This window comes from Rana temporaria, chromosome 4 (genome assembly GCF_905171775.1).
Source record: "Rana temporaria chromosome 4, aRanTem1.1, whole genome shotgun sequence".
Taxonomy (NCBI): domain Eukaryota; kingdom Metazoa; phylum Chordata; class Amphibia; order Anura; family Ranidae; genus Rana; species Rana temporaria.
Window position 1 is genome coordinate 214,672,934 of NC_053492.1, and position 23,006 is coordinate 214,695,939.

The 23,006-nt window shown below is 46.9% G+C and overlaps 1 protein-coding gene across 2 annotated transcripts in view; it reads right to left on the bottom strand.

Moving 5' to 3' along the window:
• The window catches only part of ELOVL5 (ELOVL fatty acid elongase 5), a 91,800-nt gene extending 69,647 nt beyond the window's left edge, over window positions 1-22,153 (bottom strand). Inside the window, exons 1-2 of one of the 2 annotated variants that reach the window (XM_040349827.1) lie at window positions 22,135-22,153; window positions 2,438-2,504 (exon numbers count right to left, since the gene is read on the bottom strand). In XM_040349827.1, coding sequence (XP_040205761.1) covers window positions 2,438-2,495 — 58 coding nt within the window. In that variant the 5' untranslated portion in view covers window positions 2,496-2,504; window positions 22,135-22,153. Of the gene's footprint in view, window positions 1-2,437; window positions 2,505-21,828; window positions 22,099-22,134 lie in introns of those variants that run through there. The other variant, XM_040349826.1, reaches the window with a different exon arrangement.
• Window positions 22,154-23,006: the final 853 nt, after the last annotated feature.

Here is a 23,006-nt window from a genome sequence, read left to right on the forward strand (position 1 = left end):
TCCATACCGGGCACTTACGCCCCTTCCTGCCCAAGCCAATTTTCAGCTTTCAGCACTGTCGCACTTTGAATGACAATTGCGCGGTCGTGCTACACTGTACCCAAACAATTTTTTTATCATTTTGTTCCCACAAATAGAGCTTTCTTTTGGTGGTATTTGATCACCTCTGCGGTTTTTATTTTTTGCGCTATAAACAAAAGAAGAGTGACAATTTAAAAAAAAAACACTATTTTTTACTTTTTTATTTAATAAATATCACAATTTTTTTTAAAAAAAACGTTTTTTTTCCTCAGTTTAGGCCGATATGTATTCTTCTACATATTTTTGGTAAAAAAAATCGCAATGATCATATATTGATTGGTTTGCGCAAAAGTTATAGCGTTTACAAAATAGCTGATAGATTTATGGCATTTTTATTTTATTAATTTTTTTACTAGTATTGGCGGCGATTTGCGATTTTTTTACTGTCACCGTGACATTGCGGCGAACACATCGGACACTTTTGACACGTTTTTGGCGCCATTCACATTTATACAGCGATTAATGCGATAAATATGCACTAATTACTGTATAAATGTGACTGGCATTCAAGGGGTTAACACTAGGGGGTGAGGGAGGGGTTAATATGTATACCTGAATTGTGTTCTAACTGTGGGGGAAGGGGGGTGACTGGGGGAGGTGACCGATCTATGTCCCTATGTACAAGGGACACAGATCGGTCTCCTCTCTCCCCTGACAGGACGTGGAGCTCTGTGTTTACACACAGAGCTCCACGTCTTGTCCCTGTAGCCGCCGATTCCGAGTGCCTGGCGGACATCGCGACCGCCAGGCACGCGCATCGGCATCTCGGGGACGCGTCGGGCGCGCGCGCGCCGCCATCGGCGTGCTCGCGCGCCCCCGTCGGCGCGCTCGCGCGCCCCCCAGTGGCCGCAAGAATACAGGATGTCAAATGACGTCCTGTTGAATATTCAGAGTCACCGTGGAGCCGTCATTTGACGATGGCCCGGTACTCTAGTGGTTAAGTCAGAAAAGGGTCCTGTCTGGAAAAAAAAAAATCCCTTTACACCAGCAACATGAAGCTCAAGCCCAGCATTGCTATTACCAGACTACTCACTGGGGTTGAGTTACTAAAGGCACACACTGTAGGTTGTGCACATTGCAATGGAATTGAATGCAGTAAAGTTTTACTGTGCAAAGAATACCCAATCACGTGCAAGGTAAATAAAAATAGCATTTGTACTTGCACATGATTGGGTGGTGGAAGTTAGTGGAGCTTTACCTCATTCACTAAGTTCTGGGGCAAATCCCCCTGCAAAGGGTAACTTCCCTGCAAAGTGAACAGCCTATTAGTCTTTATTAAAGGAGTTCTCTGACCTAAAACTTTTAACCCCCGCTGTGCCCGGGCTGTAAAACTATACAAAATAAACTCTCACTTACCTGCCTACAATCCCCCGTTGTTCCGATATCGCCGTCCCGTTCTCCGGTCCTGGTCTCTTCCGCTTCCTGTGTGTCGGTGACGGTGTCGGTGACGGCAATGTCCCGTCGCGGCCGCTGATAGGCTGAGCGCACTGTGAGTCACCGACACGCAGGAAGCGGAAGAGACCGGGACCGGAGAACGGGACGGCGATATCGGAACAACGGGGGATCGTAGGCAGGTAAGTGAAAGTTTATTTTGTATAGTTTTACAGCCCGGGCACAGCGGGGGTTAAAAGTTTTAGGTCAGAGAACTCCTTTAAGTCAACCCCACTGCTTTCCCTGGGACTGACACAGTTTTGACAGGCAGCAGTAGTGCAAGTAGTGAGAGAAGGTGGCAATAAGAAGGACCTTGCCGGCAAAGAAGTCTCCCGCGCGCATACGCGTGCGTGACGACATTGCGGCTCCAGCCACTCACAGCTCTGGAGCGGCGATACCCGGAAGACACGCCGAGGGAAAATGTCATCTCCCTCAGTGTAGACCGGCGGACATACCGGCGATATCTAAATTACTGCAGCACCTAAGGCACAGGTGTCAAACACAAGGCCCGCGGGCCGAATCCGGCCCTCCAGGCTATTTCATGTGGCCCTCGCACCTCTCCTCTGGTCCTCCTCCAGACCCTTACTTTCTGCTTTCAAGCAATGCAACCAGTTTCTTCCCAGCAGCAGCATAAGGAAAGGGGGGTGAACTGTGATGTAAGGGAGAGTGTGGGACTCAGCTTCTGATGGTGGGGTGGCTCTTGACATCTAATGTAAGGGAAGGGGATGCCCTGGACATCTAGTCTTACAGATACAACCGGCCCTTTTGAGGGCAATGCTAATGCTGATGCGGCCCACAATGAAATTGAGTTTGACACTCCTGATCTAAGGACTGGTAAGCGGAAATAATGACATTCTTGTTCTTGGTTTCAGCACACATCTAATGTGATCACACATGACATTTTGAAATACTGTACACTTCTCACCTCTTGGTCCCAGTAAATTATCTATATATCCATTTACAGCTTTGTCCAAGGTCTCCATGATTGCAATCTAAAAATTAAAAGAAAAAAAAAGAAATGTTGAAATCAATGCAAAAAAATTAATATACCTGCAGACTCTATTTCAAAAGATAAAGATATACCTGAATAGCTTATTTCATCAATGTATTTACTAAATTGGGGGTATTTATCAATACATGATGTACTGGGAACACCACGTTATCTAAGAGTTGCTGTTTTAAGCAATTCTGTTCACACAAGTAGCTGGAGGAAGATGGCTTAAGTTGAAACCTTTGCTAATACCAGTGTACACTTTAGTAGCTTGTGAAATAGATGGCACAACCTTACAAAACCAGGAGTCTATTGTAAGCAGAAGTGTAGACAGATATAAAATACTCCCATTACACCTAGTCATGTAGTCATTAAAGGAGAAGTACAAGCAAAGCTCGTTTGGCTGGACTTCTTCTGTGGATCACAGGAGTGCAGTTCATTCTGCACTCCTGTGACCCGTTTTCAGCAGAGAGCAGACTGAAGGACACTGACGTCACAAAGCCAGTCCAGGCTCAGGCAAAATTGTGACAATGGAGTCGGGATCTGCCCACATGCCTGGACCGGCACCCAGCTCAGCGAGCCACTGAGAGGCTGCTCCTCACTGGAGCGAGGGGGGGCAGAGCAGAGAGCTGCTGACTAATAGCCAAGTGGTGGCGCTGTGCTACTGTCCCTGACCTATGGTGGTAGGTTAGGGGTGGCTGTGCAAATCCACTTGGTGTAATGGTAACCTGGAAGGTTAGTATCGGTGGGAACCGAACCCAGACTGCTCAATGCTAACTGAGGGCTGGCATTAGGTTCCCCCCAAGAAAGCTGGAAGGGTTACCTCCTGGTAGGGATAGAGAAGCACTGGTCTGGCCAAAGGCCGGGTCCTGAAAGAAGCCTGTGGTGTATGTGCCCCTGGAGTGGCATCTCAGGGGTGCAGTGATTCTCACCGTGAGTGGGGGCTCACTTTGAGATTTGCTGGCACCTAGGTCACTGCACCATCACACTTTTTTCATACCTGCCTCCTGGGCCGGGCCTTTTGGACAGGACCAGAGGAATTTTTATTCCTGGCCAGAAGGCTGGTCATTGTATTACACAATGGCACCTTGCACCCTCTCCACTTCCCTTTTCCCCACCTTTATGTTGTTTGTTCTGTCCTTCACTTTATATATTTTTTTTGTTGTTGAGTTTGTACACGTTTCACGATTGATTAGTAGTGTGTAGGTCCTCGGGCCTGCCCTGAACGTCTTGGGAGGGGGTGGACATGGTCTTCTGGTTTGGTTCACTCTCTCTCATGGGGTCTCCCTTAGGGGGAGCCCCAGCTAGTACTTGGGGTGGTCTGTTTCGGCAGACCACCCAGAGAACGGGGTATGTCTGGTTTCAGCCAGATGGACCATGTGAAGTACCCTAGTCCATGTCTGGAGCCTAATGCCCCGGGGGATCAGGGCAAAGGACCCTTCTCTTGGGAGGAGGACCCTATGTACACCCTAAGTGCACTTTTTGTGTTTCACTATTTGATGTGCATTTTTTTTTTTACCGGTTGTAGTTTTTGGAGTGTGTTCACACACCACAGGTTTTAAAGAAAAAACTCTCTGCTAGGGGAGCTGTGAGAACCGAGCGATCAGCAGTAATCGATCGGTTCTCAATCTTTAGCGTCGTACACATAATCCAATTGTTGGCCAACCAAGCGTCTGATTTTTGTCCAAAGGGCGTGTGCCAGGAACTTGTCTTGCATAATAACGATACACAACTGTCGGCCAAGAAACACGAACGTAGTGACATACTATGAGGAATTTCAGTTCTTGAGCGCCACCCTTTGGGCCCCTTCTGCTAATTTCGTGTTTGGTGAGCACTGATTCCGAGCATGCGTGTTTGTACTGACGGATTTTAGAGCTGCACGATTAATCTTAAACTAATCGCTATCTCGATTCACACAGCCCCCCGCACGATCTCCGGCCTGGATTACCTAGATTATTATTTTTTTCTCGGGATGTACGTCAGCAGCTGGAACTGACGTCATTCAGCAGAGAGTGTGTCTCCCTCAGGCAGCCCAATCCCTCCTGTGCAGTAAGCGAGTGACCTCAATCACTGGGCGTGTCCTCCCCTCAGGCCACCCTATCACTTGTGTACAGTGGAGGGGTGGGCGCCCATGTGCAGTTGTCCCGTAATGATGATGTCATCCCTGGCAGGGCACTCAGGGATTGCTCGGACTGTATTGTTATGCCCGTAAGCCGTAGCGGAGAGCCCAACCGGCCGTAAGGATGAGAAGAGGTGTCGGCCTGTGTGTGGAAGGGAGCTCGGTCTAGCAGATGTGTGGTGAGCAGACAGCTGACATTCAGGATGATCCAGAACAGAGTCCATAAGATTGACATGTACCTGAACGCGGCTCTGGACCTGCTGGGGAGTGATATTATATATATATAGTATATGTGTGTGTATATATATATATATATATATATATATATATATATACACACACACACACATACAGTGAGGAAAATAAGTATTTGAACACCCTGCTATTTTGCAAGTTCTCCCACTTGGAAATCATGGAGGGGTCTGAAATTGTCATCGTAGGTGCATGTCCACTGTGAGAGACATAATCCCCCAAAAAAATCCAGAAATCACAATTTATGATTTTTTAACTATTTATTTGTATGATACAGCTGCAAATAAGTATTTGAACACCTGTCTATCAGCTAGAATTCTGACCCTCAAAGACATGTTAGTCTGCCTTTAAAATGTCCACCTCCACTCCATTTATTATCCTAAATTAGATGCACCTGTTTGAGGTCATTAGCTGCATAAAGACACCTGTCCACCCCATACAATCAGTAAGAATCCAACTACTAACATGGCCAAGACCAAAGAGCTGTCCAAAGACACTAGAGACAAAATTGTACACCTCCACAAGGCTGGAAAGGGCTACGGGGAAATTGCCAAGCAGCTTGGTGAAAAAAGGTCCACTGTTGGAGCAATCATTAGAAAATGGAAGAAGCTAAACATGACTGTCAATCTCCCTCGGACTGGGGCTCCATGCAAAATGATCCTAAGAAAGGTGAGAAATCAGCCCAGGACTACACGGGAGGAGCTGGTCAATGACCTGAAAAGAGCTGGGACCACCGTTTCCAAGGTTACTGTTGGTAATACACTAAGACGTCATGGTTTGAAATCATGCATGGCACGGAAGGTTCCCCTGCTTAAACCAGCACATGTCAAGGCCCGTCTTAAGTTTGCCAATGACCATTTGGATGATCCAGAGGAGTCATGGGAGAAAGTCATGTGGTCAGATGAGACCAAAATAGAACTTTTTGGTCATAATTCCACTAATCGTGTTTGGAGGAAGAAGAATGATGAGTACCATCCCAAGAACACCATCCCTACTGTGAAGCATGGGGGTGGTAGCATCATGCATTGGGGGTGTTTTTCTGCACATGGGACAGGGCGACTGCACTGTATTAAGGAGAGGATGACCGGGGCCATGTATTGCGAGATTTTGGGCAACAACCTCCTTCCCTCAGTTAGAGCTTTGAAGATGGGTCGAGGCTGGGTCTTCCAACATGACAATGACCCGAAGCACACAGCCAGGATAACCAAGGAGTGGCTCTGTAAGAAGCATATCAAGGTTCTGGCGTGGCCTAGCCAGTTTCCAGACCTAAACCCAATAGAGAATCTTTGGAGGGAGCTCAAACTCCGTGTTTCTCAGCGACAGCCCAGAAACCTGACTGATCTAGAGAAGATCTGTGTGGAGGAGTGGGCCAAAATCCCTCCTCCAGTGTGTGCAAACCTGGTGAAAAACTACAAGAAACGTTTGACCTCTGTAATTGCAAACAAAGGCTACTGTACCAAATATTAACATTGATTTTCTCAGGTGTTCAAATACTTATTTGCAGCTGTATCATACAAATAAATAGTTAAAAAAATCATACATTGTGATTTCTGGATTTTTTTTTTTGATTATGTCTCTCACAGTGGACATGCACCTACGATAACAATTTCAGACCCCTCCATGATTTCCAAGTGGGAGAACTTGCAAAATAGCAGGGTGTTCAAATACTTATTTTCATCACTGTACAATATATATACCTACATATGAGTTTAACTATGGTGACAGGGAGGACTGAGAGATTTTTTGAGAATCGTGAGAGAATCGCGATCTGTATTCTAAGCAAAAGAATCGCGATTTTCAATTTTCCCAGAATCGTGAAGCTCTAATGGACTTGTATACTGACGATACACAAATTAGACAACAGACCGTTTGTGTGCCAAAAATTTACTAGACTGCCATCCAACATTGCCTTCTTAAAAGCAGTCCAATGCAGATCCCTTTTCTGAGGGGAAGCATGGGCCTGACGCAAATGTGAACAAGCCCTAAGGATCACACAAGCATTTTCTGTACACTGTGATTTTCTTAAACCTAAACTCTGGGCAAAAAAAAAGTTTCCCCTTGCAGTGGGGCTGTGCCCGCACTGCAAGGTTTAAGGGCCAGTTTTTGTCTAGGGGAGATCTGAAGGCAAGATATACTTACCTGATCCTACCCAGAGAAGATCGGTCCCTGTAGCTCCTGCACCCCCACGCTCTAGCAGTCTGAAGTCCTGACATCATTAGGCCCACAGTAGGCTCCATAGACCTGCTATGGATGTGGGGATTTCAGGAACAGTCCTCCACTGGATTGTGGGGAGCGCCGTTTCTCCTACTTTCTACCCTCTAGACCAGGGGTCTCCATACTTTTCAAGCAAAGGGCCAGTTTACTGTCTTTGAGACTTCAGGGGGGCCGGATTCTGACCAATGGGGGTAGAAAATGCCCCAGGGCCGAGCATCAGTGAGAATAAACATGGCCCCAGTGTTGGTGGGCAGTAGGAGGAGGAATAGTGCTCCATCATTGCTATTAGTGGAAGAAATAGAGCCCCATTGTTGGTGTCATTGGGAGGACTAGTGCCTCATATCATTGGGAGCAATACTAAGCCAAGGGCCGGATAAAGGCTAGCATAGGGCCACATGCGGCACTTGGGCCGCAGTTTGGAGACCCCTGCTCTAGACCAATGGTTTCCAAACTGTGGCCCTTTGCTTGCCTTTATCCGGCCCTTGGGGCACCATGCTATTCAATGACACCAATGAGGGGGCACCATTCTACCTTGAATACCAACAATGGGGCACCGTTCCTCTCACTGATGCCAACAATAGTGCACTATTCCCTACACTAAAACCAATAATAGAGCACTGTTTACTCTCAGTGCACTTTCTAATCCTACTGGCCACTGTCTGGCCCACCTAAAGCCTCAATGAGAGTAAACTGGCCCTTTGTTCAGAAAGTTCAGAGACCCCTGCTCTAGACAAAAGGAGCAACTAACCCTTGCAGTGCGGGCACAGCCACACTGCAAGGAAAAACCCGCTTTTTGCCCGCTGTTGGGCTTTAATTGAAATCCTGCAGAACAGATTTTCTTTGTCAAGCTGATTAAGTCAATACCAGCTCCAGCATAGTCTTCTGTGTAAATGACTCTCCTGTGACATGAGCTGGAAAGGGGGCAGTTCAAAGAGTGCTTTCAGATCTGGAATCAAAGGGAGAGCACTTATCCACTTCATCACGATGATTCAGAAGACCTCACTGATTGTCGGCAAGTGCTTTACATTTGCTAGTTTTTATATACCATAGGATGCATTAAGGTGAAAAAACATGAACCTTTACAACCACTTTAACCCTGGCTGCTGCCTGTTTGCTAAGAGTTCAGCTTTATATATATAGTTCTATAACATCGTATGGCAAACATTGTGTGTAAAAGTAACATTAAAGCAGTATTAGGTTCCTTTCACACTTGTGGGACAACAAAGTCGTGTGACTTGCATTGTAACTTTACAGTGCAGCTTTGATCTGACTTAAATTCTCTGGATCAAAGTTACATCACAAGTCAGACCAAAGTAGTGCAGGAACCTTTTCTGAAGTCACAGCGACTTCTGTAGTGTCAGTAGGAACGGCCCTCATAGAAATACATTGAATTTCACATGTCATGTGACTTGGGGGGTTATTTACTAAAGGCAAATCCACTTTGCACTACAAGTGCACTTGGAAGTGCAGTCGCTGTAGATCTAAAAGGAAGATCTGAAATTAGGGGAAGCCCTGCTGATTTTATCATCCAATCATGTGCAAGCTAAAATGTTTTTATTTTTATTTTCCTTGCATGTCCCCCTCAGATCTACAGTCACTGCACTTTCAAGTGCACTTGCAGTGCAAAGTGGATTTGCCTTTCGTAAATAACCCCCATTGAGTCTAACACGTCAGATACCAAGTCACACAAGTGTGAAAGGAGTCTCAAAAGAAAACATTTATTATATTGCAGTCCTCTGCTTTAGCTTTCTTCTATAGACTTTCCTTCCCTTATTTTCTCCTGGTGTTCCTGCCAGTAAGTCTGTTGTTTTCCAACAGAATAAGCTCTCCTGTAGACATAGCAGTTAGAGGGATGAGACAAACCATTACCACTGACAGGGGTGTTTATAATGATCAGCTTTAATTTATTCATGTAAAACCTTTATCCCAAAAGGAACAAAAACTGTTTGCTGTAACTACCTATAAATTGTTAAGCGTGGTTCACATTTATGTGGGTGCGGGATTGTGAGTAAATCATATGCATTCCCACACCCGCTATTGATGTGTGGAGATGTTATTCATTCCTAATTGCACGCCCACGCAATTGATTTAATCACCACTGTTTTTTTTTGTAGCTAAAATAAGCACTGGCAGCACTGGTGGGCAATGAGAGGCAGCCCTGTTGGGACTGCACTAATAATCAGGACACTGAGAATCAGTACCCTAATTATCAGTATAGATGCCCTTTTCACACAAGCTGCTGTCAGCGTGAGGAAAGAAATGGCAATAACTGGCTTGTGTTTACACTGTGATCTGCTGTAATTGGACACAGCTTATCATGTGTTAAAGGGGCGCTGTGATTGGCCCTTTACCCCGATTTGTGAACAGCTGTGTCCTAGGGACACAGAGATCACAGAGCATGCCGCAGTGGGCACGATCACGGGAGGATGTCCTAGGACGCCCTCCCAGAACTGGACGACCGCACTGTAGCTATCATCCGACTATAGTGCGGTTGACAAGTGTTTAAACCCAAATCCAAAAATGTAATATATTGCAGATTACCAATCATTAAATGTGAAGGCTGCATCCGTTTTCTTTTTTTTAGGGTTTTTTCCTTCCGTTTTCACACAGTGATGTAGCCAGTAACACACCTCCTGTATTAGAGTGCCTCCACTCTGGATGAAGGAGCACAGGGGGGAACATTTGGACAGCAGCATTGTCAGTCTGGGGGAGGGGAGTGTTAGATGTAGATACACTAACAAACGCAAGCCAAACGCCAGCTCACAATGCAGTTACAGCAAATAGTTTGTTTCCTCTTGGAATAAAGATTTTACATAAATACATAATAATAGAAAAATAATACATAAAAGCTGATCATTGTACGCACCGGTCAGTGGTAAATGGTTTGTCTCAACACTGACTGCAACATTTGTAGGATAGCTTGTTCTTTTGAAAAACAACAGACTCACTGGCTGGATCACCAGGTGAAAATAAAAGAAAGAAAGCCTAAAAAAAAAAAATGCAGCCATCACATCTTAGAATTGGTATTCTGAAATATAATGAATGTTTGTTTCTGGGTTTAATACCGCTTTGAGGCCTAGTTCACACCCATGCAGTTTGATTTGATCCGTTCTGCAGTGCTTTTACATTTTTGCACACAATTCTTTTACACGTTTTTTGATGCGTCTTGAATCTTTTATGCCTTTGTGGTTTTTTTTGACCAATTTGTTGTTGGGCAGATTAAAAAACACAATTTGCGGTAAGATCGCACTACATGCTTTTCTGCAGCTTCTCCATTGAGGTCTGTTGAACCAAAAACGCATTGTTTTGCATTTAAAAAAAAAGTCCCTGACCTTTCCAAAAACACAGCAGCAGAAAAAAGTATAGATGTGAATGTGTCCCACAGGAAACCATAAGGAAATGTTTGCCAGCACACCATCGATCAACAAGGAAATGTCCAAGCAAATTGTTTAATGCATGATCACATCAAAAGAGTAGTGAAACGTTTCGTGGTCACGTAGGACCCCTTCGTCAGGCATGTAACACCGTTCCCAGCTGTTTGTTGCTATAGCACCCAATCCCATGAGAGCTTTACCAGGAACGTGTGCGATGGGAATATGAAGTACTCCATAGGAAACCATTTTACATGGACTGTAGTGCGTTTCTGCAAAAAACGCATAGGTGTGAACCAGGCCTCAGGGGTGTTTGGAATGTGTTCTTTCGTATAGTGTGGGGGTCGGCAACCCATCGATTGCGGTCCACCTGTCGACCGCCTGCAGGTAACAGGTGGACCGTGAACAGGTTCCTGCGCCGCCGACCCCACCTTCTAAGTGCCTTTCCTCCAAGCCAGCTCCACTACGCCGTCCCATCCAGGTCTCTCTCTCCCTCCTCCGCACTTTCTATGTCCCGGTCGCTCTCTCTCCCTCCCGCCCTCAACCTGCTCCGCCAGTGTTATCAGTAAACAGCATAGACCAGGAGAAAGCACAGCTCAGGGCTGATGGCAGGGGGTGGAGCCAGACAAATTAACTTTTTAAGTTAAACTGCTAGTGATTTGTTGCTAGCACCAGCTTGCTAATATGAAAATTGACTCTGCCAGCTCCCACCCTCTGTGCTGCTTCCCGGTCTCCGCTGTAGAAAAAAAAGGTAAGACGTGTCCTCTACCACCCTTCACGTCACCCCCACCCCTCTGATCCCTGCATTCTGAGTCTAATACACTCCTGATCCCTGCATTCTGAGCATATTAACTCTGCATTCTGGGCACACCGCACTCCTGATCCCTGCATTCTGAGCATATTGCACTCATTAACTCTGCATTCTGGGCACACCGCACTCCTGATCCCTGCATTCTGAGCATATTGCACTCATTAACCCTGCATTCTGAGCGCAACGCACTCCTGATCCCTGCATTCTGAGCATATTGCACTCATTAACCCTGCATTCTGAGCGCAAACGCACTCCTGATCCCTGCATTCTGAGTCTAATACACTCCTGATCCCTGCATTCTGAGCATATTGCACTCATTAACTCTGCATTCTGAGCACACCGCACTCCTGATCCCTGCATTCTGAGCGCAACGCACTCCTGATCCCTGCATTCTGAGCGCAACGCACTCCTGATCCCTGCATTCTGAGCACAACGCACTCCTGATCCCTGCATTCTGAGCACAACGCACTCCTGATCCCTGCATTCTGAGCACAACGCACTCCTGATCCCTGCATTTTGAGCATATTGCACTCATTAACTCTGCATTCTGAGCATATTGCACTCATTTAGGCAGATTCACAAAGACTTACGACGGCGTATCAGTAGATACGCCGTCGTAAGTCCGAATCCGCGCCGTCGTATCTTTAAACGTATGCTCAAATTGAGATACGCTTCTCTGTTGCTAAGATACGACTGGCGTAAGTCTCCTACGCCGTCGTACCTTAGCTGCATATTTACGCTGGCCGCTAGGGGCGTGTACGTCGATTTACGGCGAGAATATGTAAATAAGCAAGATACGCCTATTTACGAACGTACATACACCCGTTGCAGTAAGCTACGCCGTTTACGTAAGGCGTTTTGCAAGCGTAAAGATAAATCACCAAAAAGATGGCACAGCCAATGTTAAGTATGGACGTCGGAACAGCCATCGAATTTCACGTTGTTTACGTCGTTTGCGTAAGCCGATTCAGAATGGGGCTGGTCGTAGGTTACGTTTACGTCGAAAGCATTGACTATTTGCGACGTGATTTTGAGCATACGCCGTTCGTTAGGCGCGTCATTTATGTGGGGTCACGATTCATTACCATACAACACGCCCACTACAGCCTACTTTGAATTACGCGTGATTACGCCAGCCCATTTACACTACGCCGCCGTAATTTAGGACGCAAGTTATTTGTGAATACAGTACTTGCCTCTCTAACTGACGGCGGCGTAGCGTATATGAGATGCGCTACGCCCGCCTAAAGTTAGGCACATCTACCTGAATCTGGCTAATTAACTCTGCATTCTGACCACAACGTACTCCTGATCCCTGCATTCTGAGCATAATGCACTGGTGAACCTAGCATTCTCTGCATAACGCACTCCTAAAGCCTGCACTCTCTTGTAATACTTATTTTATTTTAGTTCTAAAAAAAATTGGGGGGGGGGGGGGGGGAGAGCAGTGAACTTTGACTTCATTAGTGTTGTTCTAATCCAGTAGATCTCCATCTTTCGAAGGTTGCCGACCCCTGATAAAGTGTCTGGGAACAAAAAGATGGATGGCAGAGAAAGCTAACAGCTGTGATAGATAGGCAATGATGGTACATATCAGGAGGAGAGGGTATGACAGTGATTAGTAGTTTGGACGGGAAATGAAGGCAGGCTCGCGATAGCTGCTTCCACTTTTAAAGAATTATCCTGTGGAGATGCAAGTTTGCATGGAAGGGACTGTTACAATTATGGGAATATAGGTAAGGCCCCATTCACACCTGAGTATAACAGGAACAAGCGTTTCCATGTACGCTATTTTGTGCGCATTCTTCACGTGCTACTGCATGTCGCGTCTAGGGCAGAAAATGTGCTGCTCTATGCGCAACAAATGCCCCAAAGTAGCTCCAGAAGCTTTTTGGTCACAAAGTTGGGTTTTCAGTTGCCACTTTGGTGCGTTTGTAGTGCGCAAAGTGCACACCTGCTACCAGCGCTCAGGGTGCCATTAACAGTGCATTTGCAAAATGCAAAATACCCACCTTTAGGTGTGAATGCAGCCTAACACCTGCCAAAGCTTCCTGTGATGGGTATCCTGATAACTCAGAACCCATACACACTATAGGGGGTTATTTACGAAAGGCAAATCCACTTCGCCTTACAAGTGCACTTGGAAGTGCAGTCACTGTAGATCTGGGGGGGACATGCAAAGAAAACAAAAAAAACAGCATTTTTACATGCACATGATTGGATGATAAAATCAGCAGAGCGTCCCCTAATTTCAGAGCTTCCCCTCAGATCTACAGCGACTGCAGTTACAAGTGCATTTTCAGTGAAAAGTGGATTTGCCTTTAGTAAATCAACCCCAATATGCATTGGGCTGTACTGGGCAGCCTTGCCCAACAGTCTAAACGCATAGACAAGGCAATTCTGCTCATGTCCTATGCTATCCTATTAAAAAAAAAAAAAAATGAAGACAGGCTGCATTTTTACACAGCACAGCCTGCTGTGATGTACTATGATGCACTGTGACGTACTGCAAAGCATACAGATGAAGGAAATGTCTTTTTGTGTCATTTCAAGTTGCATTAAAAAATGTAAGTAGTACAATGTGTTCTAACCAACGCATGGCACCTTCACAGAGCACACCAGCAGCTGGCGGTAATTTGTGCTTCTGGTGTGACTGGGCATTATACTCCTAAGTAATCCTAGAAACACTATGAAGAAAAAAAATTGAAAAGAAAGATAAAGACTGCTTTCACAGAACTAAAAAGAGGAAGTAAACCTAACCCTCTTCAGAAAGCAGGCAGTACACATAGCAATGGTTAGGAAATGTAAGCCACAAAAATGATTCAACCTGTCACCAAACGTTCTAGTGAAAAGTGTCGGGTTGGTGGAGGGCTGCCTGAAAATTGCCATGTGTATGGACACCATACAAGGCTTCTGTCTATAAATGGAAGGAGGACACCACGCCAGCACTACTTGTATGGAGAGCAGTCATTCCCCCATAGCTATGGAGAAGTAGAAATGTACTCCTGTTTATTCATGTCCTGCAGGGATGACACATGACCCATCTTATAGAGAATGGCTGCTCGCTATGCATTCTGATGGAGATCTGATATGACACTATGGGCACACACATTATACCCCATACAGATTACACATCCTACTGGATGCATTGTTTAATGATATAGCTTAAAGGGCAACTCCAAACTTTACACTTTCCAATCTGGATGGAGCTAGGAAAGGGTACCACCAGGGGCGTACCTAGAGCATTTGGCACTCTGGGCGGATCCTATATCTGCCACCACCTTAAAATGTAAAAACACCCCACTGTGCTCCCTGCATACCTCTGCATCCTTCAATTTCTCTTTGTCACTGCTGTGTACCCCCCTCTCCACAACTGCACCACTGGACCCCTTTACATTACACAGCACCCTGCATCACTGGACCCCTTTACATTACACAGCACCCTGTACCACTGGACCCCTTTACATTACACAGCACCCTGCACCTCTGGGCCCCTTTACATTACACAGCACCCTGCACCTCTGGACCCATTTACATTACACAGCACCCTGCACCTCTGGACCCCTTTACATTACACAGCACCCTGCACCTCTGGATCCCTTTACATTACACAGCACCCTGCACCTCTGGACCCCTTTACATTACACAGCACCCTGCACCTCTGGATCCCTTTACATTACACAGCACCCTGCACCTCTGGACCCCTTTACATTACACAGCACCCTGCATCACTGGACCCCTTTACATTACACAGCACCCTGCATCACTGGACCCCTTTACATTGCACAGCACCGCACCTCTGGACCCCTTTACATTGCACAGCACTCTGCACCTCTGGACCCCTTTACATTACACAGCACCCTGCACCTCTGGACCCCTTTACATTACACAGCACCCTGCATCACTGGACCCCTTTACACTACACAGCACCCTGCATCTCTGGGCCCCTTCAATGATTCCGAGCATGCGTAGGATTTTTGTGCGTCGGAATTGCATACAAACAATCCGAATTTCCGACAAGAACTTTTATTGTCTGAAAAATTGAGAACCAGCTCTCAAACGATTGAGCACTTAATGCTGGAAAATAAGCATTCACTGCATCCAGGAAATAGGTGCTTGTGGGCTTCACTTGCCCACAAGCAAAATGGAAACGGCCTTCTGCAATTTTTAAAACGTATCCTTGCGACCAATATCGGACAGCGGATGTTTTTGAAAACCTAAACAGTGAGTATTCATGTGTAATGGGGTAAATTATTTAATGGACAAAAAAAAATATGAATTGTCGCAGGACCTCCGCTTTAAGATTGTTTTTTTTTTAAACCTTTCACTCCTTCCTCTCCTGTATATCTCATTGCTTTGCTGTCTCTCTGTGTGACCTGTGTATAAATGTCCTCACCTCCCATATCCTGGCATTAACCCCTTCATCTTCATCCTCCCACTGTATGACCTGGACCCCCTGTAGGTTAATGTCATAATGTACTAGCACTTTATGACAGACTAACTTATTAAACAGATCCCTTCAGTGGTGCAATGTCACCACTGACAGGTATTCCATCTCCACACAGGGAGTTATTTACGAAAGGCAAATCCACTTTGCACTACAAGTGCATTTGGAAGTGCAGTCGCTGTAAATCTGAGGGGGACATGCAAGGAAAATTGCTTGCTTGCACATAATTGGATGATAAAATCAGCAGAGGTTCCCCTCATTTCAGATCTTCCCCTCAGATCTACAGCGACAGCACTTCCAAGTGCATTTGCAGTGCGCTAGTAGTGCAAAGTGGATTTGCCTTTCATAAATAACCCCCACAGTCTTCCTTCTGGGTTTGCAGGCTCTGGCCATTTGAATGGGGGTGATGTGATTATGTCACCCCTGCACATCCACGCTGGAATCATGGTGGTGGCACAGCACCCTCAATGGACAGCACGCTCGAGTTAGCCACCCATTCAGAGTGCAGTGTGCATGCGCTGGTGACATCTGAAAACCTCCTAAACGGTGCACATTTAGGAGATATTCACTGTGACTACAGGTGAGGCTTATTATTGGCTTACCTGTAGGTACAAGTTCAAAAGAGGAGTTTACTACCGCTTTAATGATGTTCTGTATTTAGTGCACAATTACGCTCCATGTTTTAACCCTCTCAGTACCAAAATGGTATCTGTTTTCTAAAGAGGGTTTTTATTATTCCAGCATTTCTATGTGATATTTTTATAGGATGCAAACGAAACAGGTTGTTTTTCAAAAGTTTCAATCCTTTTTCCTTTGTATAAGGGTATAAAAGATGCTGCATTTTTATTTGTTTACTGTTTTTTCTTTATTGATCTGAACGCAGCTGTATAGCTTTTATCACTATAAGATTTGACTGAAAACCAGACAAAAGCATACAGCATGAGCCTGGGAGCTCTGGATGGAGTCACACTGCATTAAACCAGAATACATATACTGTAAGCTTGTAAATACTAATGAAATGTCATGAGGAGGAATGTGTAATCATTGAACACAATGCCCTGAGACATAAGAGGTGAGGTGCTGTCATTAGAGAAGCCCCATGAACACACCAATGAGCTCTAGATTCAGTTTGAAGATACATGCCACAAAATAGTTGTAGCTGTCTAGTATTCTATGTGCCCAATTACACAGCTTTATAAACTTGTGCTGTGCTCATACCTATGAGACCCCCCCCCCCCCCCCCCGAAAATTCATTGTCTTTGGTCCTACATAAGAACCATAACCACGTCCCAACCTCCCCATTGCAAATTTACTGCTACAGGACAGCCATTCTGTGCAGAATCCTGTATATACATATTTATATATATATGTGATCATACACTCCCGCCTAGGGGAGTGCGCGTGGCTAATCACAGCAGATGCCGATCAGCGGGCGCCAGCCAAAGGAGGTCCGCTGATAGGCGAGGAGAGACACACGAAGGAGCTCTGCATATGTAAACAATGCAGAGCTTCGTCCTGTCAGCAGGGATATGAGGGATTTTCTTTCCCTTAGTAAAAGCAGCACACTGTGTACACATAAACACTGGTTAGGCACCCTTTGATCGCCCTAGACATTTAACCCCTTCCCAGCCAGTGTCATTAGTACAGTAACAGAGCATATTTTTAGCACTAATCACTGTATTAATGTCACTGCTTCCCACAAACTGTCAAAAGTTTCAGTCAATGTCAGATTTGCCACTTACTAGTATAAAAAAATAAATACAAAATAATTCCAATATATATATCCCATAGTTGGTAGATGATATAACTTTTGCGCAAACCAATTAATATACTCTTATTGGGATATATTTTTTTCTTTAACAAAAGTATGTAGCAGAATACATATTTACCTAACTGAATGAATACATTCGATTTTTTTATTGGGTATATTTTAAAGCAGAAAGTAAAAAAAAAAAAAAATTAATTTTCCTAAATTTTCTTTTTTTTTTGTTTATAGCGCAAAAAATAAAAACTGCAGTGGTGATCAAGTAGCACCAAAAGAAAGCTCTGTTTGTGGGAAAAAAATTGAGGGGGGTAAATCTTCCGGAGGTCAAGTGGATATTTTAGGCTCCACACATGTAAACATCTGTAATGACGTGTACGGCGTGAATGCACTTTATTGGGGTCACCTGCGTTCTAACAACAAAAGGCCACTCATGTGGTACACATGTAAACATATGTAGAGTGTACAAACCCCTTTTTTGCATGTTCTTGCTACCAACCAGATCTTTTATGAACCCATATAACATAAAAAATAAAACAAAATGATATTTGGGTACACTGTTGTAAGACAAACAGCAGAGTTTGAAGAAACTGAGCAAACTTGGTACTTTGACCTGTTGTTCGCCACGCTCTGATCAGTGGACAGATCCCCTGCTGACCAAACGAAGTCCACCCCGTGTGAAAGGGGCCTTAGAGTGGAGCTTGCCCCTCCATATCTTTATAGCCAAGGAAGTTGCCATCATAGCCTCTAATCTGTGGTTGCCATGGTGCTGCCCATATGATCAGTTATCAGATCAAACACTTGGTTAAAAGCACAAGCAACTGTGACACTCATCATGGCTTTACTAAAACAGTTTTGTGAAACAGTTATAGTGGAACTAAACCCAGGGGTGCATCTACAGCAAGGCAAACAGGGCATTTACTTTGGGCTGTATCTACCCCCCCCCCCCCCCAGGCAGAAGAGACAATAGCGAGGACTGCAGGGAACAGTGGTGGACTGGGCCGCCGATCTGATGCTAGGGCCTGGCATCTAGCAACCAGTGATGTCATGTCCCCGCCCTAATGCAGAGCGAAACTGAGGCTCAAGCATTTAAAATGGAGGAGAGTTTAGCTTCCTCCTCTTCCGCTGCTCTGTGCCTAGTGCTTTGGCTCCACCCACCTCCTCTATCATCTCTGGCGCTACAACATGCTCAGAGGGAAGGGAAACTGCCAGTTGGGAGCAACTGTAAAAACTCTGAGGTGAGGCCGAGCGCCAGGGATGGATTGAGACCGTGTGTGTCATGAGGGAGCTGGGCACTGCAGAGACTCTACAAAGAGGAGGCGTTCATGCTGCCCCCCCCCCCAAAGTGAAGCACTACAGGCCCTAGCATGAGCCCCGCAGAGCTGAGGATGTGACATGCCCCCACAACTTGTGAGGGACTACAGGTCCCAGCATAAACCCCTCAGAGCTGAGGATGTGACATGCCCCCCCCAACTAGTGAGGGACTACAGGTCACAGCTGAGAATGTGACATGCCCCCCCCCCACCCAACTAGTGAAGGACTAAAGGTCTCAGCATAAACCCCTTAGAGCATGCCCCCCCAACTAGTGAGGGACTACAGGTCCCAGCATGAGCCGCTCAGAGCTCAGGATGTGACATGCCCCCCCCCCAAATAGTGTAGGACTACAGGTCCCAGCATGAGCCCCTCTAAACTGGGGATGTGACATCCCCCCCACCCAACTAGTGAAGGACTACAGGTCTCAGCATGAGCCCCTCAGAGCTGAGAATTTGACATACCCCCCCCTCCCACCCAACTAGTGAAGGACTGCAGGTCTCAGCATGAGCCGCTCAGAGCTCAGGATGTGACATGCACCCCCACACAACTAGTGAAGGACTACAGGTCTCAGCATGAGCCCCTCAGAGCTGAGAATTTGACATACCCCCCCTCCCACCCAACTAGTGAAGGACTACAGGTCTCAGCATGAGCCGCTCAGAGCTCAGGATGTGACATGCACCCCCACACAACTAGTGAAGGACTACAGGTCTCAGCATGAGCCCCTCAGAGCTGAGAATTTGACATGCCCCCCCCCCACCCAACTAGTGAAGGACTACAGGTCTCAGCATGAGCCCCTCAGAGCTGAGGATGTGACATGCAGCCCCAACTAGTAAAAGACTACAGGTCTCAGCATAAACCCCTCAGAGCTGAGAATGTGACATGCCCCCCCCAACTTGTGAGGGACTACAGGTCCCAGCATGCACCTGTGAGATCTAATGGGTCACATGCTTAGATCTCAGGGGTTCATGTTGGAACTTGTAGTCATTAAGTTTTTGAGGGAGTCGCATTCTTTGATCTAAGCCAGGGTTAATGCTGGGACTTGTAGCTGTTCACTTTTGAAGGGGGCACATCCTTAGATCTCAGGGGTTCATGATAGGACCCTCCCAAAAGTGAGGGACTGCAAGTCCCAGCATGAGCCCCTTAGAGCTTAGAATGTGAAATTCCCCCAACTATTGAAGGACTACAGGTCCCAGCGTGAGCCCCACATAGCTGAGGATGACCCCCCCCCCCCCAACTAGTGAAGGACATCTAAGGGGTCACATCCATAGATCTCAGGGGTTCATGCTGGAACTTGTAGTCCTTACATTTTGGAGGGAGTCACATCCTTAGATCTAAGGGGTTAATGCTGGGACTTGTTGTCCTTCACTTTTTTTGGGGGGGGGGCACATCCTTAGATCTCAGGGGGTTCATGCTGGGACCCTCCTAAAAGTGAAGGACTACAAGTCCCAGCATGAGCCCCTCAGAGCTGAGAATGTGACACCCCCCAACTAGTGAAGGACTACAGGTCCCAGCATGCACTCATGAGATCTAAGGGGTCACATGCTTAGATCTCAGAGCTTCATGCTGGGATCCTCCCAACTAGTGAAGGACTACAGGTCCCAGCATGCACTCATGGGATCTAAGGGGTCACATCCTTAGATCTCAGGGCTTCATGCTGGGACCCTCCCAACTAGTGAAGGACTACAGGTCCCAGCATGCACTCATGAGATCTAAGGGGTCACATCCTTAGATCTCAGGGCTTCATGCTGGGACCCTCCCAACTAGTGAAGGACTACAGGTCCCAGCATGCACTCATGAGATCTAAGGGGTCACATCCTAAGATCTCAGAGCTTCATGCTGGGATCCTCCCAACTAGTGAAGGTCTAACAAGTCCTAAAATGTAATGTAAGGGTGTCACCGGAGACCCCGCACAGCATAGTGATCAGATGAAGGTGCGGATCTTAAACAGGAAGGGGTGGGGCACATTTGGAATTTTAGTTTTGCTTGGGGCAGCACAAACCCAAAATACACGGTGACTTAACCCCCCTGCCCTGTACAGACAAGGGAGCGCTCATGGTTTTGTTCTGCAGTTGCCATGGTGCTGCACATGTGCTCAGTGATGACAGCAGACACATGACGGATCAAGTGAAAGCAGAAGAAACTGTGAGAGGTCTCATGGTGAGCACCCCTTACATGGAAGTGTCTGAGGAAGAAGTGTATACATGTGTGAGTGGTGGGATGATGAGTAGTGCTGGGGAAGTGATGGGGGTTGTAGTCCCTTCTTAGAAGCTGGGTTCCCCTTTAGGTGTGATAGTATGGTCATACAGGGGGTGTACAGACACATGTAGAATGTTCCAGAAGTCAGTGAAGAGGAAGAAGTGTATAAATGTGTGAGTGGTGGGATGATGAGTAGTGCTGGGGAAGTGATGGGGGTTGTAGTCCCTTCTTAGAAGCAGGGTTCCCCTTTAGGTGTGATAGTATGGTCATACAGGGGTGTACAGACACATGTAGAATGTTCCAGAAGTCAGTGAAGAGGAAGAAGTGTATAAATGTGTGAGTGGTGGGATGATGAGTAGTGGAAGGGAAGTGATGGGGGTTGTAGTCCCTTCTTAGAAGCAGGGTTCCCCTTTAGGTGTGATAGTATGGTCATACAGGGGGTGTACAGACACATGTAGAATGTTCCAGAAGTCAGTGAAGAGGAAGAAGTGTATAAATGTGTGAGTGGTGGGATGATGAGTAGTGGAAGGGAAGTGATGGGGGTTGTAGTCCCTTCTTAGAAGCAGGGTTCCCCTTTAGGTGTGATAGTATGGTCATACAGGGGGGTGTACAGACACCTGTAGAATGTTCCAGAAGTCAGTCCCCTGAAGAGGAAGAAGGGTTGTGCCCCAGGAAATGGGTGGAGGGAGGACCCCGAAAAGGCTCAGCACTCTCTCTCTCACCCCGACCATATATAGTCTCCATCCCCCGCCACGTGCCTGCCAGCACCCCCCCACTCTGTGACTTTCTACAACTTCCCCCGCACCCACCCGCCAGTCCCCATAGAGTAGTACGGGTACCGTTATGTGTGGCCCGATGTCAGCTCCCCTGTCCGATGTGTGAGCTCCGCTCCGTCCTCTTCTCCTCCCCGGCCCAGCCTGGCAGTGTGTTCCCCGCCAGCCCCGCCCCTGGGTGGAGCCCGGCCTCTCCCAGCCACACACAGCCGGGGACAGGGGACGCGTGAGGAGGCTCGCCTGATGAGGAGGAGGAGGATGGAGGATGGTGGGGGACCACGAGAGAACGGGAGGGAGGAGCACCGCCATCATCATCATCACCGCCCGGGACTTACACTCCGACCTTGGGAAGACACTTGTCACCAAACTCACCTCCAATACAGGAGCGACACCTTCACCTACTCCTACACGTCACAGTACGAACCGGACATGGTCCCCCCACACACAGTGTACTGCTTGTTACCATGGAGAGGAGAATGCTCCTCAATTCTACTGATTGGTCAGGCTAGTTACCCTCCACCCAATCAGCTGCTCTGTTTATCCTCTTTCCCCTGGGCTATCATCAAAGGGGCTCAGAAAGTCACATTATAACCCTCCAACAAAAATCTATACACACCCACTACACCTGGGGTCTCAAACTGGTGGCCCTCCAGCTGTTGCAAAACTACAAGTCCCATGAGGCATTGCAAGGCTGACAGTTACAGCTGGAGTTTGAAGCCCCTGCACTACACCCACATTCATTTCCAATATTCAAAGCAAACTCCCCCATCCGGGGCGCAGAGCACTTCGACCTGAGCCCACCCAGTTGTGTGACAATAGCGAATTAATATTCGCTATTGTCTTCCTGATTCTCCTCCCGGCCAATCGGGAAGAGTCTTAGAACTCCATGGCCAATCGGGTCTCAGGACACACTTTCTGTTAAGCTGGGAGGAGAAGCAACACCCAGGCTTTTCCTTCCCCCTGCCTCCTAAGATAAGGTCCATCTCACGGGGGGGGGGAGGAGGTCCTTGCAGTGATCCCTGCCTTTCCTGCCACCGTCCATTTCCCGCTGTGCTTGCGGCGATCCCTGCCTTCTCTTCCACCATCTATCTCCTGTTGTGCTTGCGGCAATCCCTGCCTTTCCTGCCACCATCCATTTCCCGCTGTGCTTGCGGCGATCCCTGCCTTCTCTTTCACCATCTATCTCCTGCTGTGCTTGCGGCGATCCCTGCCTTCTCTTCCACCATCTATCTCCTGCTGTGCTT